General features: G+C 50.2%; 1 protein-coding gene across 3 annotated transcripts in view; it reads right to left on the reverse strand.

Moving 5' to 3' along the window:
* The window catches only part of MYLK (myosin light chain kinase), a 125,219-nt gene that overhangs the window by 45,359 nt on the left and 57,662 nt on the right, over nucleotides 1-22,198 (reverse strand). For all 3 annotated transcript variants that reach the window (XM_089910596.1, XM_030760766.2, XM_089910597.1), the window contains exons 15-18: nucleotides 18,181-18,267; nucleotides 4,384-4,434; nucleotides 3,497-3,624; nucleotides 1,413-1,566 (exon numbers count right to left, since the gene is read on the reverse strand). In XM_089910596.1, coding sequence (XP_089766722.1) covers nucleotides 1,413-1,566; nucleotides 3,497-3,624; nucleotides 4,384-4,434; nucleotides 18,181-18,267 — 420 coding nt within the window. The remainder of the gene's footprint in view (nucleotides 1-1,412; nucleotides 1,567-3,496; nucleotides 3,625-4,383; nucleotides 4,435-18,180; nucleotides 18,268-22,198) is intronic.

Below are 22,198 nucleotides of genomic sequence, written 5' to 3' on the forward strand. Positions count from 1 at the left end.
TAGCTGATTCACTGTTATACAGCAGAAACTAACACACCATTGTAAAGCAATTATACTCCAATAAAGATGGTAAAAAAAAAAAAAAAGAACACCAGGTGAAAGGCTTTCGTGTGCACCACGTATGAAGGCCCGAAAGTGCTCTAGGACCAGCCTGCTATGCATCTGCTGCTCCTTCGCTGTCCTGAGCGCCTGCCACGTGTGGGGGGGCAGTGGGCTGAGCATGACGGACAGTGGGAGGCCAGTTAGGAAGCTAGTTTGATATTTCAAGAGAGAGTTGACCAGGGCATGAAAAACACAGTGATTGAGATGGAGAGGAAAAAGTGACCTTACAATCAGTCTGAAGACAGACTCTGAACTCAATCCTGGGATGTAGGAGATAAGAAAAAGGGAGTGGACTGGGGATTAGGAGGGCAAGGTGACCTCAGAAGAGCAGTCCCTGAAGACTAATGGGGCCTGGGGGTGAGGCTACAGGGAGTTGAAGATTGTTGCCAGGGAGGTGAAGAAGGAGACTCAGAGGAGAGACTGGCTCTTTCAGAGGGTTTGGCCGTGAAGAGAGAGCAGGAGAAAGATGCTAGGGTGGCCAGGGTGAGACGAGGTACTGCAGGAGTTATGCGTGCCTGTGCGCATGGCGACGATGGGAGAGTCCTGGCAACATTTATGGGAGAAACTGGGGAGAAGTTGAAGAGAATGGGGGTGGCGGGGGTTGGAGCCCTCAAGAGCCTGAGGTCCCGAGCACAGGAGAAAGGTGGGCAACACCCAGAGCCTGGAGGGTGGAGTCAGCACGGGGACAGATAGAGAGACGCCTGCAGGTGTGGGACCACCAAGCTAAGCAAGTTCATGCCTGATGCCTCCTATTTCTCAGAGAGGCCAGTGGCCAAGGCCTGCAGGGTAGGGGGGTCTCGAGGAATGGCTGTCTCAGGGTGTGGGAGAGGGCACTGACCAGCGCTGACGCCTTGGCTGAGCCTGGACACTGACAGAGCCCAGCACTGAGTCTGCAGATTGATGTGGTCTCTCTGCCGTGCCCCAAACTCAGGCAGAGCGGCAGTGAAGTTGAAAGGCAGCACTGATTCAAGGTGAGGGTTTGCGAGGGGACCGGGGTTGGGGGCAGGGAGTGGACCAGGGGGAGAAGGGGTCACAGGGGCTAGCTGGAGAGAGCTGGAATGGTAGAGCTCAGAGTCTGGCTAGAAAGGGAAACCGGGAGGGGATTCATAGGAAGAGGAAAACGCTGTGTGTGCAAGGTCTGGGATTCTCAACAAGCACGAAGGGCAGCAGCAGTGTGAGAGCAGGGAGTGGGAGAGCAGGGAGAAAGGGAGCCTGTGGGCAGAGGGAACGCGTGCTGAAGCAGTGGCCCCGGGAGATGAGGCCTGGAAGTCCATCATCCCGCCTTCCCTACGCCCCGTCCCCAGACTCACCCACAACGGTGAGGTTGACCTGGGCCTGCCTGCTGCCCAGCCTGTTCTCCACCAGCAGAGTGTAGCAGCCACAGTGCTCCTGGCGTGCAGCCCGGATGGTGAGCTTGCTGACATTCTCACTGTTCTCCACCTTGATGTGCTCACTCTCCTGGATCTGGGACAGAGAGTGGGGCAGGCACTAGAGACTTTGAGCCAGAAAGGAAGGGGGCTCCGACCCACACTCCTCACCCCTGGGGATGTGGATACAGCTGCCCGAGCTGTGTGGGGCTGGTCTCGTCTGGGCTCTGAGCTTCCCCCTCTCCTGCATCTAGAGCCAAGCTGCCCTGACGGGGTCGAGATCTGGGACAAGCAGGGAGGGTGCTGCAGGGTCTGGTGGCCGGGAGTGAGCTGTCGCTCTCTGCTCCAGACCGGAAACGGGGCACATTCCAGCCCCCTCCACTGCTCTGGGATGGGATGGTGGGAGAACAGATTTGATCAAAGTCACTTACAAAGCCCACCCAGTGGGTTCTGACCTCTTCTGTGCCGCCAAATACCACAGTCACCAGCCAGATGTGGCTATTCAAATTTTAGTTGAGTGGCAAATCATCCAAATGTCCATCAACGGATGGACAGATAAACAAAATGTGGAACATCCAGAAAACGAAATATTATTTGGCCATAAAAAAGGAATAAAATATTGGTTCATGTTACATCATGGATGTGCCCTGAAAACGTAACGCTAAGTGAAAAAACCCAGACACAAAAGAACACATACTGTATGGTTCCATTTATATGAAATGCCCAGAATAGGCAAATCCAAAGAGACAGAAAGCAGGTGAGAGATTGCCAGGGTCTGGGGGAAGGGGAGAAATGACTACGAATGGGTCTGGGGTTTCTTTTCGAGGTGATAAAAATGTTCTGGAATTAGAAAATGGTTATGGTTGCCCAACCTTGTGAGTATATGTACACTTTAAAAGGATGAATTTTATGGTGTGTGAATTATATCTCAGCGAAGCTGTTATAACAATTTTTAATTAACTGAAGTATAAAATCCAGTTCCTCAGTTGCAGTAGTCACACTTCACGTGCTCAATAGGCACATACGGTTAGTGGCTACCCTACTGGGTAACAGACATAGTACGATTACATCACTACAGAAAGTTCTGCTGGATGGAGCTGGGACTTGGCTCAATGTCTCTGAAGAGGGTTGAGGTTCCATCTGACTTCAGACATCACTAGCCCAGACAAAACCCAAGCAAACATGCTTTGGGATAAGGCCAGCTTCTCTTCTTCATCTTTTGAGTCCAACTCTTCTTTCTTCCCCAGTACTAGCCTCCCACCTCTGGGCCTTAGGACAATTTGAATGGGTTGGAAATAGAGCAACAGAGGGCTCAGAAGAAGTCATCACACCTTCTGTAGAGGTCCTGATCCAGGGCCAGCCTGCCGGTCTGGGGCCCCTGTTGATCAGGCACATGGGCACACACTACCAACGTGGGATCAGAAAAATGGCCAGGCTCCCCAAGTTTCTCTAAAAGGAACTGGTTGTTTGGAAATTCAAACATTTTCCTGTAGGACTGTTGTTATAAATGGAAGTTAGATTTCTGGGTCAGTAAGCCAAAATTCTGTTTAACGTACAATTGATCTACTCAAATACTCAGGTGCACTTTTATCTCTCCAGCATGTGGTAAGTTTAAGTGGTTGCCACAGATAGGGTTCAGTGAGCTGGCACAGAATCACAGAAAGCTCTAGAGTCTGAGAGGTCATTTAGGTCACTGGTTCGATTTTCCTGACTCCAAGTAGAATTCTAGACAGAGATACCCAAATCAGGTGGGGGCCATAGGTGGTTTCTGTTTTTTCCTTCATATTCTTCTCTATCACACAAATTGTCTATAAAACAGGCATCCTTGCTAGATGTAGAAGAAAAGGTTATTAAGAGCTCAGATTTGGTGGGTGGGTGACAGGGGTGTGAGGGGCTCTCCCATTTCTCAGGCCCCTGTGATGAGCAGCGATGCTGCCCTTCATCACAGCATTTCTCATCCCTTTCGGCCCAGGACGGCTCTGGAACTTGTGTGGGTTGTTCTCGGGCCACTGCCCTCTGTTACTGACCTGCTTTCGGAACTTCATCCAGGTGCAGGTGATGGGCTGGGTGCCGGCCACTTTACCAAACAGCTCCACGGGCTCTCCTGCACGCACCTTTTGGTCCTCAGGAAACTGGGTGATCTGAGGGGGCACGGCTGGGGGAGCACAAGGGAGAGAGTGAGCTCCGAGGAGGAGGGAGCCTCAGACATTCTAATCTCATTCGACGCTGCCAGCCACATTGGTCTGTTGCTTCTCTCTCACTTTCCGGAACCTTCAGGGTAAGACTGAGCAATGACCACTGCTTCAGACACCTGGGCTGACGGATCTGCTAGGTTTGTTGGTCTCTTGATCCTGATTCCCTCAGAAGTGACCTACACAATTTACAAGGCATGGTTCTCCGTTCGTTGGTTGTTGTGGAATTTGTGCCTTACCCTAATTTTTTGAGTCTGTGACCTTACTCCTTTATTAGTTACAAAGCATCTTGCCTTCTAACCTCCAGGTCACCCTGGCTGACAGGCTCAATGTGGTTCACATCCTCCAATGTCTTCCCGTGGAAAACAGACAGGGCTTCCTATCACAGGGACACACAGAGCAGAGCATGAAGACAGCACAAAGTGGATTATCTCGGTAAGGGGCAGACTGGGGGACAGGGAGGTGGGCAGGATTTCACAGCAGGGATGGGAAAGTCACCAGTATCGCGTGATGCTGTCCATACCAGAGAAGCAGGAGAAGAGGCAAGTAGTGGAAGAGGGTGGGGGACCAAGGTGTACAGAGACTCTTGGGGAAATTTCAGCCTGAATAATGCAGAGCTTGAATGGGGGACCACATCCCCAGTGGGCAGTCTAGCAGAGCAAAGGGTAAACCCCTCATGGCAGATGACTCCCTCGCCCGCAAATGTTGCTGTGACCAATTACCTGCCTTCGGAGGTGTCTTGGGGGCAGGTTTCTTTTTCACAGTTGCATCACCTGAAACAAAGAAGTTCACAAGTTATTTTCTGTTATTTATTTATTTTTTTACAAGGCTCCTGAATCCTAGGAGGGCACAGTCTGATCCACTGGCCCCTCATCCAGATGGAGCCCTCCCTTGAATATGTCTTTCTGGAGACCTTGCAGTCGCACATGGACAACCTCATGAGCGACTGAATACCACTTCTCAACAGGGCCTCTGAGGGGTCCCCGGAGCCTCCAGGGAGATAAAAACTCTGAAAAACGCTTAAGCTTCCATTGTCCATTTCAATGATGATAACCCCAAACTCACTAACTCTTCTCTTACCCTTTCAGGAAACTCATAAGGGAAATTATGTCAGATAAACTGACTAAATTTAGTCCTTGGTGTGGATCCAAGGGTCTCAGGCTTCCTTTGGGTCACAGACTGTGGACTGTGGCTTTTATTTTTTTAATGTTTGTTGAATGGATCAATGAATGAACAAACAAATGAATGAACAAACCAATGGTCTCCTTCATTCTTAACCCCCCTCCCATTCTCCAAATAACTCACATGAGAAAACTGACCCAGACAGACCAGTTTTGCCACACAAACCTATCCATTTGTCTAAATAGCAATATGGTGAATACGTAAAAATAGCCTCAGCTACCTTCATAGCTTATTTTCATATTTCTTTCAGGTCTTTGTTCAAAAGTCACCTAACATACTTATCCAAGTGAAATGAAAACCTACATGCACACAGACACCTGTATATGAATGTTTGTAGTGGGTTTATCTGTGATTGCCAAAAACTAGAAGCTATCCAAATGTCCTTCAACTGGAGAATGAATGAACTGTGGTACATTCATACAAGGAAATACCACTCATCAATAAAAAGGAACAAACTTCTGATATACACAACATGAATGAATCTCAATGACTCATTTTTCTCTTCTGCTAAAAGAAGTCAGACTCAAAGGCTGTGTACTGTATAATTCTATTTGTAGGACATTTTAGAAAAGGCACAACGGTAGGGACAGAGAAAAGGTGGGTGGGGAGGGGTTGACTACTAAGGGGCATAGGACATATTTTAAGGTGTAGAAACCATATCTTGGTCGTGGTGGTAGTTACAGGACTATACGCATTTGTCAAGAACTGTGCAACAGAAATGGGTGAATTTTACTGTATGTAAATTATGATATGAAAAATGGGAAAGAGTTGCTTAACCACTGAGATCCTCCCTAGCCACACTATATCAAATAGCTGTGGTTTTATAATAGATTGTCCTTGTTTTTAGGAAATATATACTGAAGTATTGAGGTATAGAGGATACCACATGTGCAACTTACTTTCAAACTGTTCATAAACAATAATGTGTACGTATGTATGTATACGTGTATATGTGTTTGTGAAGAGGTAGAAGGAAAGAGAGGTTGAAAAAGAGAGGAAGAGAAGGAGAGAGAACATATAATAAAGCAAAAATGATAAAACAATATTTGAAGAATGTGAATGAAGGGTATACAAGAAATATTTGTACTATTTTTGCAACTTTTCCATAGTTCTGAAATTATTTCAAACTAAAAGTTAAACAGAAAGCTAAACAATGTTTTATCCAGCCAACATTATGTAGTTGTTCAAATGAGGGAGAAAGAGAAAGCAGTGTCTGTTGAGGAGATGGCTGGGAGGTGCGACACAGGGTGGACCTGAGGACTCGAGATGATCTGACCTGGAGAGAAGAGCCCCATTGATCAGGAACAGAGTGACTCAGAGTAGAGAGTCAGGGTGATGTTTGGTGGAGGGTGGCTGGAGCACAGGGCTGGTTTCAGAGAGCAGTGGCACGAAGATGGCGTGACAATTTAAAGAAGATAAAAAATTCAGTTCCTCGGTCACACTAGTCACATTTCAAGTGCTCATAGCCATGCATGTTTAGTGGCTTCCATATTGTGTAGACAGAGAGCACTGCTATCATCACAGAAAGTTCTATTGGACAGTGCTGGTCTAGAATATCAAGTTTGAGAGTTAGGTCTCTGTCCTGAGTAACAGGAAGTCCTGACACAAACGGCAGTCCAACTGGGCTAGAGGACCCCTGGAGGTCTTTCTAGTTCCAGGGCACAAGAATATCCAACTAGGAGGCTATTGCCATACTCTTAGGAGAAACACATCAAGGTCCAGCCTTGGCAAAGGCAGCAGAAAAGAAAATACAAAGAAGAGATGGAAGAAAAGTTAAAAGAATTCCGGGGCTAAACAAGAGGGAGGAACAAAGATTTCTCAGGGACATCTTCCTTGAATAAATGGGAAACATTTTATCGATGGAACGTGGAATCTAGGAGTGAAAGATGAGGAGTTTGGCTTGGCTCAAGAGAATGCGGTCGATGAAAGAGTTTAATCTGTGTATTGGCTAGAAGCCCAGGATCAGAATTCTAGAGATAGTTGGTGGAAGCTGAACGAGAAGGATTTTAGGATCCAACATGCAATCATTAATGGAAACTGTGAGGATGGGTCAGTTCTTTGGGGAAAAGAGTACAGTGAAAGATGAGAAAGGGCCAGGGTCTGATCTGAGCTGATACTCTCAGGGAGGAGCTGGGCTGAAGGAGAGGGGCTGTGGAAGGACTGTCCCTGAAACCCAGGGTGGAGGAGGATGGGTACTGGGAGGATACGACCAGCATCAGGTGATGGGTGGTATTTGAGAGGGCAGGTTCTGTGGGATTGTGGGGTCAGAAGTTGCTCTAGAGTAGATTCTCAAGGACACAGCTAGGGAGTCAACTAATCCATCAAGAATTCTGGAGGTGAAAGGGACAAAGAGAAGCAGGGTGAAGAAGAGGAAATGTCAAGCTAACGTTTCTTCCAAGGTGAGAGAGAAGAGAACGGGTGTGAAAGCAGAAGGCTAGGACTAGGTGGAGAGGGAGAGGCCAGAGACGCTGGCAGGGAAGAGCCAGATCCCTCGGGAGTGGGTACTGGATGGGATACGGAACCCTCAGAATTGGCCGAGCCACAAAGCCCCTGCTCCCCTGCATCCAGGGCAGCTGGAAGGGAGATTGCACAACTGGAAGAGAGCAGCCCTCAAGGGAAGGAAAGAGGGGCTCCTACCAGAGCCGGGATCTGACCTCCTGGGAGAGGGAAAGCCATCTCTTCAGAGGAACTGTGTGGAGGGCTGTTGTTATGGGCTGAGTGGTGTCCCCTGCAGTCCATATGTTGAAGCCCTAGCCCCCAATACCTCAGAATATGACTATATTTGGAGACAGGAACTTTAAAGAGGTGATCAAATTAAAAGGAGGCTGTTAGGGTGGACCCTCATCCAAACCGACTGGTGTCCTTATAAGAACAGGAAATTTGGGCACACGGAGAGACACCAGGGATGCACACCCAGAAAAAGGGGCCGTGTGAGGCAAGAAGCCCGCCACCTGCAGGCCAAGGAGAGAGGCCTCAGGAGAAACCAAACCTGCCGACACCTGATCTCGGACTTCCAGCTTCCAGAACCGTGAGACAATACATTTCTGATGTTTAGGTCATCCAGTCTGCGGTACTTTGTTATGGCAGCCCTAGCACACTGTAGCTGCGGATGAGCTCTGGGGGCAGGGAAGGAGGGTGCCAGCCCCTGGAGTGGTGGGCTAGGAGTTAATCAGAAGGCAAGGAAGGGCACAAAATGAAAGCAGATGACTCCAAAGTGCCCCCCCCATACTATTCTTGGGGGCTCTGGGTAAACCTACCTGGCCAGAAGTAGAGCCTGAACTAATAGCAATATTTCTATGTTACAGTTAAATAAGATTGAAGGCCAAAGTTTCATGGTAGTTCTACAAATTTCGAGCACCTCCTGTTTGAATTGGTTAGCATTTGAAACTGGTTTGGTTCCTATCAGTAACAACTATTTGAAACATTAACAATGTTCTGTGTCCTCTTCTATACATATTTTATAGGACCGTCTGCTGAAACCCATTAATTGCGTTCTGGGCTTAGGGGAACATATTTAATGGATTAGGAAGCAGAGTCACTGGGTTCTAATCCTGGTTTCTCGTAGAGAGCTAGACTCGGCAAGTTGAGTTTCTAACCCATGATGTCATCATCCTTTTTCTCATTGGGTTCTTACCCCAACCAAACACAAGCAGGGCACTTCACGTTGTTTCCATTTCATGAAAAAGGAGATGGATTTGAATAAAAGTTAGATGACTTGCTGGGTTTATAAAACGACATGCGGCCAAGTTAGAAACAGGACTTAACCCTCTTGCTGCCCAGTGTATGGCTGCTTTCCTCCTGTTTCCTCTTGACTCCAGCTGACACTCTGCCCCGTCCTCAAACCAGGTCCTTGAAACCTTTCTCTGTCCCTGTGCAGAAATGCAGTGGGTGTAGGCTCTGGCACTGGACTTGGGTTTGAATACTGCCCTGTTACTTCCTAAGCTGTGTGACTTATAGCCTGTTATTTAACCTCTTGGAGCTTTAGTTTCCTCATTCAAAGAATGTGGGAAGAATAAATAAAATTTGTGATAAAGAATTAAGCTACATTGTAAAGAAGGTATAGCAATAAAGTGCAAGCTCTAACACCAGCCCTACCACCCATTCACCTTTCTTCCCCAAACATTTCCCCAGAGGACTGCTCTGTACTTTCCTTCACCTGTTTAGTCTCCACACTGTTGGTGAGGTCAGCTTTATACCTACACGAGGTCGCTCATGCTGCACCTGAAGCTCCTTCCCCAGTTCAGGTCCTCAGTAGAGGGAAAATTCTTGCTGGTCCAGATGCCCAAGCTCTCAGTACTTCTTGGGTCACTAGTTTCTTTTCCTCTGGATGCACCCTTCTTATTATCTTATTATTGCTGTCAGCCCTTTGTCCCTCACCCACTTCTCCAGCACCCCAAACTTTCTGTGCTAGCCATTGCCAGAGAGGAGTATCACAGAAGGAAAATAAAATCCAACCATCTTTGCAAACCTCAGACACAGGGTGAGGCAAGCAGGGCAGAGTGTTCTCCCTCTCCTTTTTTTTTTTTTGGCGGTACATGGGCCTCTCACTGTCGTGGCCTCTCCCGTTGCGGAGCACAGGCTCCAGACGCGCAGGCTCAGCGGCCATGGCTCATGGGCCCAGCCGCTCTGCGGCATGTGGGATCTTCCCGGACCAGGGCACGAACCCGTGTCCCCTGCATCGGCAGGCAGACGCTCAACCACTGCGCCACCAGGGAAGCCCTCTGAGTTCCTTTTTTTTAATCCCTCTTTCTGCTGCCCTCATTTTTCCTGGAGCCCAGACCTCTCTCCTGGGCCCACCCATACATCCCACTACCTGACACCATTTCCCTAGGCACATACCGCAAACCCAACACATCCAAAACCAAATCCAGGTTCTTCTCCCCATACTGCTTCTCATCCCCATTTCTCCCAAGGCCCCCTCCCTGCCCATATCTGGTCACGAGCTGACATCTTTCAATTCCATCAACGAGATAACCTCCTTGGTCCCACTTCCACATCCCCGCTGTCACCATTCTAGTCCTAACTGTACCACCCCCTAGACCTCTGGTCCCCTGTCCCCACACTAATACATCCATCACTCGGTGGCCAAAATGGTCTTTCTCAAACGCAAGTCTGATGTCACTCCACTGTTGAAACCTCTCCAGTGGCTGCCCACTGCCTCTTAGGATCAAGTCCAACTCACCAGACAAGGGCCTTCAAGATTTGTCCCCGACTTTCAGACCCAGCCTTCTTTCTAACTCTTGGGGAACACCCTCACCCATGCCCTGTATGCTCAATGTCAGTGGTTCTCAAAATCTAGCGTGCATGATGATCACCCGGGAGACTTGCTGAAGACACAGATTCCTGACCTTCCTGGGGCGTGGATGTTGCCGGTTCCTGTGCCAGCTTCTGGGGGGCACTACTCTGTACTCTACACTGAAGGCCTTTCAGTTTCTGCAATGCCAGGATTTTGCTGTCAACTCTCCGCTGACTCTTGCACATTCTGGGACAGGTCTCAGCTCACGCATCACTGCTGCCAGGTTGGGTTCCATGCCCCTCCAAGGCAGTTCAATCAGGAGTCATCACAAGGCACTGCAACTGCAGAAACCTGCCCCCAACACGCATAAACCCCAGCAAGCTCCCTGCGGACAGGAACGGGGCCCATCCTGTTCATTTTCTGTATCCCCAGTGCATAGCTCAGTACCTGGCACAGGCTTGAAAACAGCTCTTAAAGGAATAAATGGAACCCCCGAGGATCTCTGTTAACATGGGAATTCCCGAGAACACTCCAACCCACCTCTGGGCTCTGATGCTCAGAGACAAAGCCCATTGGCTTGAATCCTTGTGCAACTTTCCACAAAAAGGAGAAGGTCCCTTGCTCTGTTACCAGTTAGATCAAAGTTGCCAGGTGCTGGGCCTTCTACCCCAGACAGGGGACTGAGGCTGGAAGAAGTGAAGCAACCCAATAAGAACATCACAAATCAAAGCACTGAATTTAGAAGGTTCCTGGGAAACATGGGGCTGGGCTGGGAAGGCTGGCCTCTAGTTATCTGGGTAATCCATCTTCTGCTTTTGCCCCAGCCTGCCCCCACCCACCTAGTCCTGGCCTCATGAACCTTCCTCTGCCCGCAGAGGTCAGCACCCCACAGAAGTTTCCAGACTGCTCAATCTGAAGACACGAGTCCCTCTCTCCAGTGATCTCCAGAAAGATCAGAGCCAGCAATTGGAAGATATTTACAGAGCCTGAAGACGGGTCTTACAGCTTCAAAAGAGTCTGAGATAATGGAAAGCCAAAGGGAATTGGGGAGGTGGCATGAACAGCCTAGGGTACAGGGAGGTCCCTGGATCTCTGCCTCTCCGGGGACATTTCCTTTTTTAGGTAGCTAGCTAAAAATAGACATCAAACCCTTCACAATTCCCAAAATCAGCATTAACTTTCTGCCACGAGCTCCTGAAGGGGACTCGGGTTGGGTGACGTGTGGAGGGACAGCACCCACCCTGCAGGGCTGTGTCAGAACAGGACGGTGGAGGTGAGGACCTGGGGATGGAAGGCTGAATCTCACTGTCCTGCACTGGGGGAGGCTCAGGGCTCCAGGGGACTTGAAAACCGCCCCCAACAATGTCCCTCTCCCTCCCCCCATACACATTAGGCCCTTTCCAACCCCTCCTTACAAACCTGTGGAAAAATATTAGTCATTTTCCCAGAATGAACATCTCTGGGCAAATTTCCTATACACATCCCCTCATAGCAAAGGCTGTCACGTAAGAAGATTCCAGAGGAACACTGCTCCTCTTGTTACCACAAACACCCAGCCCTGAGCCCCCAGGGCACAGAACGTCAGGACAGTTGTGAAAGAGGCAGCCCAGCATGCCCAGGACAGCAGTGTCAGTGTTGTTTGATGGGCATCCTCCAGGCCCTTCCCTGGGAGGACCCATCCTGCCATTAAACTGGCTTGTGGGAGACAATGGAAGAGCTGGGAAGGATCTGGAGGTGGCAGCCCGGGAGTGGAAGCACAGGTCCACATGCATGGTGTGGTGGAGGGTGGCATGACCACCATCACTCCTCAGAGACCAGTATTTTGGTTGGGAGTAACCAGGAGTTGGTGCCAGCTTTCAAAGACATTCATGGAAATAGCCCCACTTCTCTCCCAGGGTCCCATATCTTTCCCTGTCAAGCAAGTCTTGATGTCAAGTCTTAACCCCTCCAGCATTTCCTTCCAGCCCTCTGAATCCTGAAGAGAGTTTGATCAAAAGAAAGATTTGATCCTGGGGAAAATCTTCTGGATAACTGGACACTGTTTTTGATATCCAAAGATGCTTTCAAAGATGACTTTTGGGTTCAGAGAGAGACACACACAGGAGACCAAGGCAAAGATATCTAAGAGCATCATAATCTGGGATCGTAGTCAGTGAGGTCAAAGTGACCGGTATGAGAGGTGAAGCTCAAGGTCAAGGCCAGGCATGGAACATAAAGTGGTGCTCCACCTGCATCCTCCCCAGATCCCAGAAGCAGGGGAACTCATAAATACATTGGAAAAGTGAAATACCTATTATATCCCTACTTCACACCAGGCACTGAAATTTCAGAGATGGACAGGCACTGGTTCCCGTCCCCTAGTTGTAAAAGCATCTTGTGGATGTTCCTCTATCTCTTTCCTAAAAGACCGTCAGCTTTACAGACTGATAGGAGGAACCCCTGAGCCTGTTATCGCACTGGCAGTGCCTCTCTGTATTTTCTCAAACCATCCTTCAGCCCCATCAATGCCTCTCTCACACAAAATTCCAGTGAGATCCCCTCCAGCTGGACACACTAAGCCTGGACTCTATGCATATGGCCTCCTTCCCATCAGGATATCTCTGCTGCTGTGTGTTCATGCTTGCCGGAGCTTCCACCCTTCATGTACCAGATGATACAAAGGGTGTTGGCCAACCCCACCTGCGCTGTATCACTCCAAAGAAAAGCATTCTATTGAATGTCTTGATGTCACAGCTGGAAAAGGCCTGGGGGGTTAGTTGGAGAAAGTCTGCATTTGACAGGTGCAGAGGGAGGAAGGGCTTTGACTAAGGCCACATGTTCAATTAGAGGCAGAACCAAGACGTTCATTTCCTGCTCTCCAGCCCAGGGGCTTGTTTGGCTATGCCCTGTGCCTGAGCACTGCCCCACCGGGCACAGTAAATGGGCATCTGGAGGTCCAACAAGGAAGGGTATTGCTGTCTACCCATGCCCCCCACCCCCGTCACAGGTGGGGATACTTCTCCCCCAGGCCCACGCACGTCTCTCTTGTTCTCTCTCCAAAGGTGGGAGATGACCCACTCTGGGCTGGAGGAGTGCATAAAGTTTTCCAGGAGTGCTGAGACTGAATTCCCATCAAGATGGGGGAAAGCAGCCATAAAGGATAGTGGGACAATCGACAAAAACTGAATATGGGACCGTGGGTTAAACAGTATCGGTTCAATGTTAAATGTCCTGATTTTAATAATTGCATTGTGGTTATGTTCTTAGGAGATACACAGTAGATATTTAGAGGTCAAGGGCATGATGTCTCTATTTGTAAATGGTATATATATATGTCTATATGATGAATGGTGAATATATATGAACAAATATTGTGTATATATAGTATACAGTGTATATAGATACATAGATATGAATATTTGATGAATGATATATACATATATGAGTTTATATACAGAGAATGACAAAACAATGGAACAAAATGCAAATAACTGATGAATCTAAGTAAAGGGTATACAAGAGTTTCTGTACTATTCTTGCACCTTTTCTGTAAATTTGAAATTATATCAAAATAAAGTTAGAAAAAAATTCCCATTGAGAGGCATGCAGCAAAGACCCTGACAGGTCTCAAGATGCAGGGAAGCAGGGAAGCATGCCGGCTGTCACACTCTTTTCCCCCAGCTCTGATGGCAGTCAGACCTCTGTCCCCGCTGGTGGACAGTGTCCACTGTGTGGACAGCACAAGGGATGGCCCTGAGACTATGGAAGGCACAGGGTGGCGTGGGAGGAACGGAGATCACAGTGCCCTCACAGTGCCCACATGTAACTAGCTGTGAGCTGTGAGACCCTGGGCAAGACAGTTTAGTTCTCTAAGACTCAGATTTGCTCATCTGTAAAATGGGAACAACTATTTGTAGCTCAGTTGAATAAGACTTGCCTGAAGTGACGTAGATTGAGTGGCTAAGATGATGCCTGTTGCATGGGTGCTCAAAAAACTCTTGTTTTGTGTGATAGGCAGGTGACTGAATCGGAGGCCCTCACGATAGTACCTGTGCATTCCTCCCTCCAGTCTCCCCTCACAAGAGGAGTGTTACAGCTCCTCCTCAACCAAACCACATTCCTCTCCTCTTTCATAACCTTGCCTAGCGTTTCCCTCATCCCAAAACCTTCCCAGATGACCCCCTCCTCACTTCTGTACCTGTGAGTTGGTGTCTGTCAGGTTAACTTGTACTCTCGTCAGTTTTCTCTCATCCGGCCCTTTGGGTTTGGGCAAATCAGCTTGGCTTTTCCCTCATGCTCCCCAGAGCTAGGCAGCAGCGGTGCCCCCAGGGGCTCTCAGGCCAGTGTAGACAAGCACCATCTACTTTCACACATGACAGCTCCCTCACAGGACCAAACATCCGAGCTGGGGAGGGGAGGGCATGCAGACAGGCATCTGGCCACCATCTATTTGACTAGGAAACCACTCAGCCTTCCCTCGGTCACTGGAGGAAAGATGGATTTCCTGGTTAGATTAGGTACTTCCCAGCCCTTGATGAAAATGAACACACATACACAGCCAGACCACTCAGCAACGTGAGAATCTGGGCTTTCTCATGGAAACAGAGATGTCTGGGACTGGGGACGGCAATGCTAAGAGAAAAAGGCAAGTTGCAGAGGTGTACAGGCTGCATAATTCCATTTCTGTGAGAAAAAAATCCAACTGAAATATTTGCATGTGTATATGTGAATATTCAGAAAAAAGTAATTGTGAATTAATTTGAGGAGGTGAGTGAAATTAGGGGTAAGATGAAAGAGGGCTTTCACATTGTACTTGGTAAACTTCTGTACTAGTTAAAATGTTGAAACAAGAAGGCATGCATATTTAACTTATGTAATTGATAAATCATATAAATTATCCCCCAAAGTGAGAAAAGAACTGGGGGTGCAGGCCTAAAAGACACTCCCTTCATTCCCTATCTCTGGGCAGCTGCCTTCTCAGGAGCCTCCTGGGAAGGAAGCCCCACAGTGGTACACAGGCACCCAGGAAACTCTGCAGGTTTCGAAGGAAAAATGCTGCTAATGCTCTCAGTGCCCCAGGGAGTGACAGGCTGGGATGATGGGGGCCAGGAGGCGTGGGCCGGCAGAGGGATTCAACACGGCCATTACTATACATAGAGACACACACTTCCACTCTTTTGGGAGTAAGACATCTGTCTGTAACTCCACCGTGAAGGCTTTCTACACAGAGTGAAATTCCCCTTCAGCAGACAAGCAGTGTCAGCTGGAGTTGATGCAGTCACGAATGTGTTTGTTTGCCACGGAGATGAAGCACTTGCAGTTGCCCCTTCCTCTGAACAGCACTGCCCACTGAGCCCCCTTCTCTGCACCCTTCGGAGGGGAAAGACCCATGGCGCACAGACTCCACCAGAGCATCTTGCTCTCTCCCTAAAGGCAGGTGATGGAAATGCCCTGAGGACCTGGGCCGGGGGCCCGCGGTGGTTCCACATTTAATGGAGTTAGAAGAGTTAGACCCGGTTCTGCTTCTCAAGACCAGCGGTGCCAGGGCACCGGGCTGCCCTCTGGACAGCTTGTTTCCAGCTTGGCTGACAGCACCTTGGAATGGCCCAGGAGCATAAACATACACTGAAGCCGGGATCCCACTGCCAGAGATTCTGATCTAATTAGTCTGGGGTGCGGCAGGGAGCAGTGGTTTTAAATGCTCCCCAGGTGAATCTAACATGCAGCCAGGGTCGAGAGCCCCTGCCCCGGGACTGCACGATGACAGCTTGGCTGGGGTTTTCCACAGCCTTCTCTTCTCCAGGGCAAAGAGCCCAGGTCCCGGGTCTGCTCCCTGTCTCCAGTTTGTTTTTCTCTTTCACGGCTCTCCTCTGACCCCACCTCACTTCCCTCGGGATCTCACCGGAATAGACGTGCCAGAGCTGAGGACAGGAGGCTGCTGACCTTCCAGCTCGAACTCCAGGCACTCCTGCTTCTGCCCCCAGGAGAGGAGAACAATCACCTCAGACCCAGTTCACCATTACTTGGCGCTCTCATGAGATCCCATGTCTCTCCCGAGGACTTTTTTCCATAACTAAATAGAACACAGGCCCAAGGAATCCTTTCGGAAGATAAAATCATTAACCCATTCTCACTAGGTTTTTCTTAGAATTGTTTATGCATTGTCAACAACTTATTATTAAACGTCCACTTTTGATAATCGGAGGCTCCCAGTGGTTAAATATCCATGAGAGGGCTTCCCTGGTGGCGCAGTGGTTGGGAATCTGCCTGCCAATGCAAGGGACACGGGTTTGAGCCCTGGTCTGGGAAGATCCCACATGCCGCGGAGCAACTAGGCCCGTGAGCCACAACTACTGAGCCTGCGCGTCTGGAGCCTGTGCTCCGCAACGGGAGAGGCCACAACAGTGAGAGGCCCGCGTACCGCGATGAAGAGTGGCCCCCGCTCACCGCAACTAGAGAAAGCCCTCGCACAGAAACGAAGACCCAACGCAGACAAAAATAAATAAATATCCATGAGAAATTATCATTCCAATTTGGCTGCCCTGGCATACTGAAGGCTGAGCGTGCTCCCCGCCCCCCAAAAGCTTGGCTGGTATGTGCATGAGGAACCCAAGCTCCTCATTGGGAAGGTAAATAGGTTGCTTTGAAGAGATGAGAACAGAACTAAGTTACAGAACACTGCCTTGTAACAGAAAAAGAGAGGCAGCCTTTGAATTAATCTAGCTCACTTCCCTTTATTAGTATCGGTAATTAAGAGTTTGTCTTGTCTTTTGCTCTTTTAAAACACAGAGTGTGTTGGGGATGCCCAAGCAACTCCATATCTTTTGTTAAAATTGGAGGTTTCAAAGCATACTTCTAACAAAATTAGACCGATAATTAATCAGTAGTGGAAGCCAGGGCTGCATTATGACCTTTGTGGAGTCTAAGCACTTTTGCCTCTGAAGGCTCCTTCCCTTCACTAAAGAAAAAAAAATGTATATACTTACATACATACATACATAAATTATATTTTACAACTGCACTGGTATAAAGATGAATATATTAATGTTATGAATTAAAACGTTTTCTCTGACCTGAAAGTTAAATTTTTCCCTAATTTTATAAGATATTGAAATATTTTTGTGGGCCTGTAAAAGCACCGTGGACCCTAGGCACAGTGCCTAAAAGCTTATAACGGGTTCTGGGGGAAGCCAAGATGCAAAATGAGGGAGAGAGTCAGGCAGAGTCATAGGAGAAGCCCCTTCCCTGCTCGGCTGTTTAGACCACAGCTGCAAGCTTGTTCTAAGAGATGGTGGTAAGGCCCTTCTATGAGCAGGTCACGGCACTGGCATCCTGAAAGGTGCACCCCTAAGTTGGCCCAGCTGGAGGCCCACGGAACTTAAAAAGGAGGAAGGAGGATGAGACACAGACACGTCACCGTGACCCTGGGAACAGGACAGCCAATGGCAGAAGGGGGATGCTGAGTGCTATGGGGGCTCACGGGAGGGAAGAGTTCCTTTCAGCTGGAGCAAAGACAAGCTCAGGGATGAGATGACTTTTCAGTGGAAGCCTGTCCCACAAGAGAGGTGCCAGAGCAAAGGCACAAAGGGAGGAACACAGGGATGTCCGGTGCACACAGAGGAGCTCAGTTTGGCTTGAGGATGAAACAGGAGTAAGGAGCTGGGGGGCAGCGCTTGGAAAGAAAGGCTGAGGCTGGATGTCAGAGTGTGTGCTTACACGTGGCAGGTGCGCCAGGATGGCAACGTGTGAGGGGTTCACTTCCACGGGACTGGTGGGCTCTGGGGACCGCTGGGCACTCCAACCAGGAGTGATCTGATCAGAGCCACTGTGTAAGAAGGTCTATGTGGCAGGAAAGACTCAACTGGGAGAGATTAGGGGAAGGTCTCCCAGGGTTCTTGGTGGGAAGCAGAAGAGGCCTGAGTGACACTGCCAGAGGATGTGGATGTGCAACACCACTCAGGCCTTGGAGAGGTGGGAGGGGTGAGAAAAGGCCAGTGGTTCGATCACCGGGAGCTCACAGGGCACCAGGGTGGTGGCAGGGTCCAGGCTCCGAGGAGCACAGGCAGGGAAGCGGCCGGCCCTCAGTCCCGGGTTTGCCAGGAAGAGCTGAACGAGTACTTACTCTCTGTTCCTAGCATGGAAGGAAGAGAGCTCTTTGGCCTCCGGGCTTTCATCTCCAGGGCCTTGGTGCTCTCACTGGTGGGGGCATCTGGAACAAAACAGGTTAACGACAAACATGAGTAGGCAGCTGCCCAGGGGAAGAAGCAGAAGAGGCATCGCAGTAAACATCCTACCTCAACCCCAACAGGTCCTCCCCATCCCGGCTCCACTCTGAGGGCCCTCAGCGCCTGCTGGGCTGGCCAGGCACCTTCCTCTCAAGAGCACCAAAGAAGGAGTGTCCTCGCCACCCAGCCTTATAAATCAGGTGCAGAGCACAGCTGCCCTGAAGATGGATGGACAGGCTACCCTGGGAGCTGGGTAGCGCTTTCGCCTCTGCTGCAGGCACGGGCCGCCAGAATCGCATCACTGGCAGGGCTGGGGCACAGTCAGAGCACCTCTGCTCACCAGTGCCTATCCTCTCCCTTCACTGGGTCTTAACGCACTTGGGCTAAACATTCTGGATTTCCAAAAGCCCGCTCTGGGTAGAGAGGTCTCTTGAACAGGGGAAGCATGGGTTGCTGCCCTGGCCTCATGGTCTGGAGAGGGCTTGCAGCCTGTTGTCTCTGACTCTTGTACCGAGGGACACTGACAGTCAGGCCTCCAGACCAGATGAAGGCCTCTGAGCAGGCAGCCGGCATGCCTCATGGGCTCTGGACTGAGCCTTGGAGCCCTCCACTGGAACCCTGCAGCGGCAGCCTCTGGGCAGAGCTGAAATGCTGCCCGGGTGAGCGTACAACCCCGCAGGGCTGTCCTCCGCTCCCCCTCTTCCCATTCATGCCCAATGTGGAAGATGTCGGGGGAAACCCTCCTTTGTCAGGGCAGCAGGGTGACATAGCGCTGGGCTGGGTGGAAAAGGCCCTCACTGGGCCGAGAAGAGCCTGGACTCTAGCAAGCTGCTGGGACCGGGATAAGAAGGGGCTGGCTGTACCGCTATCACTGGGCTCCAGCATTTTCCCCACAAGGAACTCTCTTCAGGGACTAAGCTGGGAGGGAGCTTCCCCCTCCCAGCCCCTTCCTGTGCATCCTTTTCCTGCTCCTGAAGAGGAAGCGCAGAGGGAGAAAGGAGGGGGTGGGACTTTCCAGCTGCCGCTTGGCCACATTCCTGTGGCCTGTCTGGGGAGGAAGGGCCATCTCTCTGTCCCCGCCTCCACGGTGGGGCAATCCCAGACTCTAACACGTGCTCTCGCCTAGACTGGGCTTCTGGGGCTTTGCGGGGTGGGCTCGGAAGCACAGAACTAGGGGCTGGGCGGGTACACTTCGCTTGACATTTGCAGATCAGGCTGCCATAAACCAAGGTCATGGGGTGAGTCTATGGTTCCCTGTCTGGGGCCCTCCCTTCTTCCCTTCCTTCAAGACCAGCACTTTTGACAGCACCAATGACAATTTAAAGAAAGGCGCACCCATAAATGTCTTTGTTTTCCCCCCTTTTAAGGAAAAGGAGGCGAGGCCAGAGTGTGCACAGACAGTCCTCTCTTCCTTGGCATGAGTACTCGCTTTGCCGTCTTTTTCCCAGTGAGTTCTGGGGCATCAGAGGAGGGAGACAAGGAAGGAGCAAGATTTTTTTTTTAATTGATGGGGAAACTGAGGCATAAGCAAGCAAAGGAGGAGAGGCCCAGTTTTCCTGGGCTCCTGAAAGAAAGGAATTGGGGACTGAGATTCCTTCTCTCCTCATGGGGTCATGATGGGCTTTGCTTCCAAGCATCATTAGAGTAGGGATGGAGAGAAGAGGGCTCTAGTTGCAGCTTTGTCATCAGCAATCCTGGGATCGTGGGCAAGTAATTTCAGCTGCCCCGGGTCTCTGTTTCCACATTTGCACAAGGGAAACTACACTTGTTTTCTCTGCCTCACAGCACTACAAGGCTCTAGGGAGAGAATGCGTGCGACGGTGATCATTTACCTGTTCATTCATTTCTCCTGTTCGCCGCATTTCCTCGCCTCCTTTCCAAATCCGCTTTAGAGTCCTCCACCTTCACGAAGCCCTCCCGGATGGGCCCCTGCTGTATGTTTCCTGCCTCCTCATCCGTCCTCAGCTCCTGGGTGCCTGCTTTACACTGACTTGTGAGTGTACACCACCCCGTCATGTGCTTTGAGCCTTGTTTGTAAACGTTCCTTATCTTTCCATCTGGCCGTGAGGAAAGGGGCTCACGTTTCCCTGGCTGACCAGGCACACCCCCAGACTTGGAGCCCCACAGGGGTGCAACAAGCCCCCTCTTCCCTCTGCAGCACCCCCGCCCCCTGTGGGCTGTGCCTGCACCACGAGCCACTAGCCATCAGTCTGTCCGTGAGAACCACAGCAAGGAGTGCGCTGAGAGGACCACGTGCTTAATCAGAACCAGCTTTGTGCTCACATGGCTGCCCAGGGGATAAAAATAATAGTAATAAAAGTTTAAGAGCAGCATGTATTTTCTGTCTATTTTAATCAGTTTGTGATGAAGCTGAACTCCATTTCTAGATCTGGGCCCCAGGGCTGGAGTCCTTTGCTGGTCTGCTGGTGCCCCCAAAGAAGCAGTGGGGAGGAAGGTGGTGGTGTGAGGAGGGGGTTGGCCTCAACATAGAGAGGAAAACGTGTCCTTATATGGACAATGCCTCACCCCTTCCACTCCTGGGCTAGCTCTGGGCTCAGCCTTCCAACGCAGCATTTCTTCTTCTGTCTCCCCCGAGAGAGGTCATTCCCAGAGCTGCAACCCTAGGTAGGGGGAGTGAGGTCTTGGGAGGCTTCTGGGGGGCGGTCTGAGCTTCCAGGAGCCCCAGGAGGGGGCAGGGCAGAGGGGCTGGCCTCTCTCTCTCTCTCTCTCTCTCTCTCTCCCCCTCTCGCTCTCTCACTCTCTCGCTCTCTCTCTCGCTCGCTCTGCCCAGGAGCGAGCAGCATGCTGGCAAAATCAGGAGGGAGAGAGCTCTGGTCAGGATGAGTGCCTTCCTGGCTCTGCAGGCTGGTGACTGTGAGTCCTTGGGCAAGTTCCTGACCTTCTTCACCAGGAAACAGGGAATAACAACACCCCAGCAGAGGAGCGAATGAGATGCGGAGTAAGAGGTGGCATTTATTGGGTACTCAGGCCGTGCCTGGCGCCATGCTAAGTGCTTTACACCCCTGTTTCGGGTTGAACCACACCATTCGCCAATATTCAAGTGTTTCTGACCTACTAAAATAGCAATTTTATTTAGTTCAACCTAATACATTTTAGCTGCCTGAGACAATATGAAGAACAAATGGGAGTGGGAGCAGACTGAGGCCAACAAAAGAAGTGGGGGTCGGCTCAGCCACAGTCACAAGGGCTCCCTGGCCATGGAGGCAGTGGACCACAGTGGCTAGGAGCCAAGGTGTGGGTTTAAATCCCTACCCAGCTAGTTATTAGCTGCACACACCTCCAATTAGGCTTTAAACTCCCTTCTTACAGTTGCAAACTGCCCCGAGTTGCCAAATCCAATGGCTGATGCTCAGGTTTAACTTATTATACTTGGCAGAGCCTTTTGACACAAGGATCTCCACCATTCCTTTCTTACTGAAATGATCACCCTTTGGCCTCTGGGACACCCCTCTCTGCTTGATTTCTTCCTGTCTCACCACGGCCAGTCCTTCTCCGTCTCCTTCGCAGACCTCTGTCCTGCCTTACTTGTCAGTGTTGGACTCTCTCCTTCCCTCCTCCATCCACATCCACCCCTGGGGACCTCATCTACTCCCAGGGCATTCAGTGGCCTCATGAAGATGGCTCCTCATGTCCTGCCTCTAACCCCGGCCTCCCTCCTCAACTCCAGATTCATCTAAAGGTCAACCTACGTGACAGGCCCACTTGGATGTCTAATGGACACCTGAAACTTCACATACACGAAAGTCTTGACTGTCCCCCACCCCTACCCATCCTGATCTTAGTAGGTGGTACCGCCATTGACCTGTGCTCCCTCATGAAAACTAAGGGTCATCTTTGACTTCCCTTTCTCTCGATTTCCAATTCAGCAGCAAATCTTATCAGCTGTACTGTCCA

This window comes from Delphinapterus leucas, chromosome 4 (assembly GCF_059928025.1).
Source record: "Delphinapterus leucas isolate spDelLeu-1000000601 "Yukka" chromosome 4, BTC_Dleu_Yukka2, whole genome shotgun sequence".
Classification (NCBI taxonomy): Eukaryota; Metazoa; Chordata; class Mammalia; order Artiodactyla; family Monodontidae; genus Delphinapterus; species Delphinapterus leucas.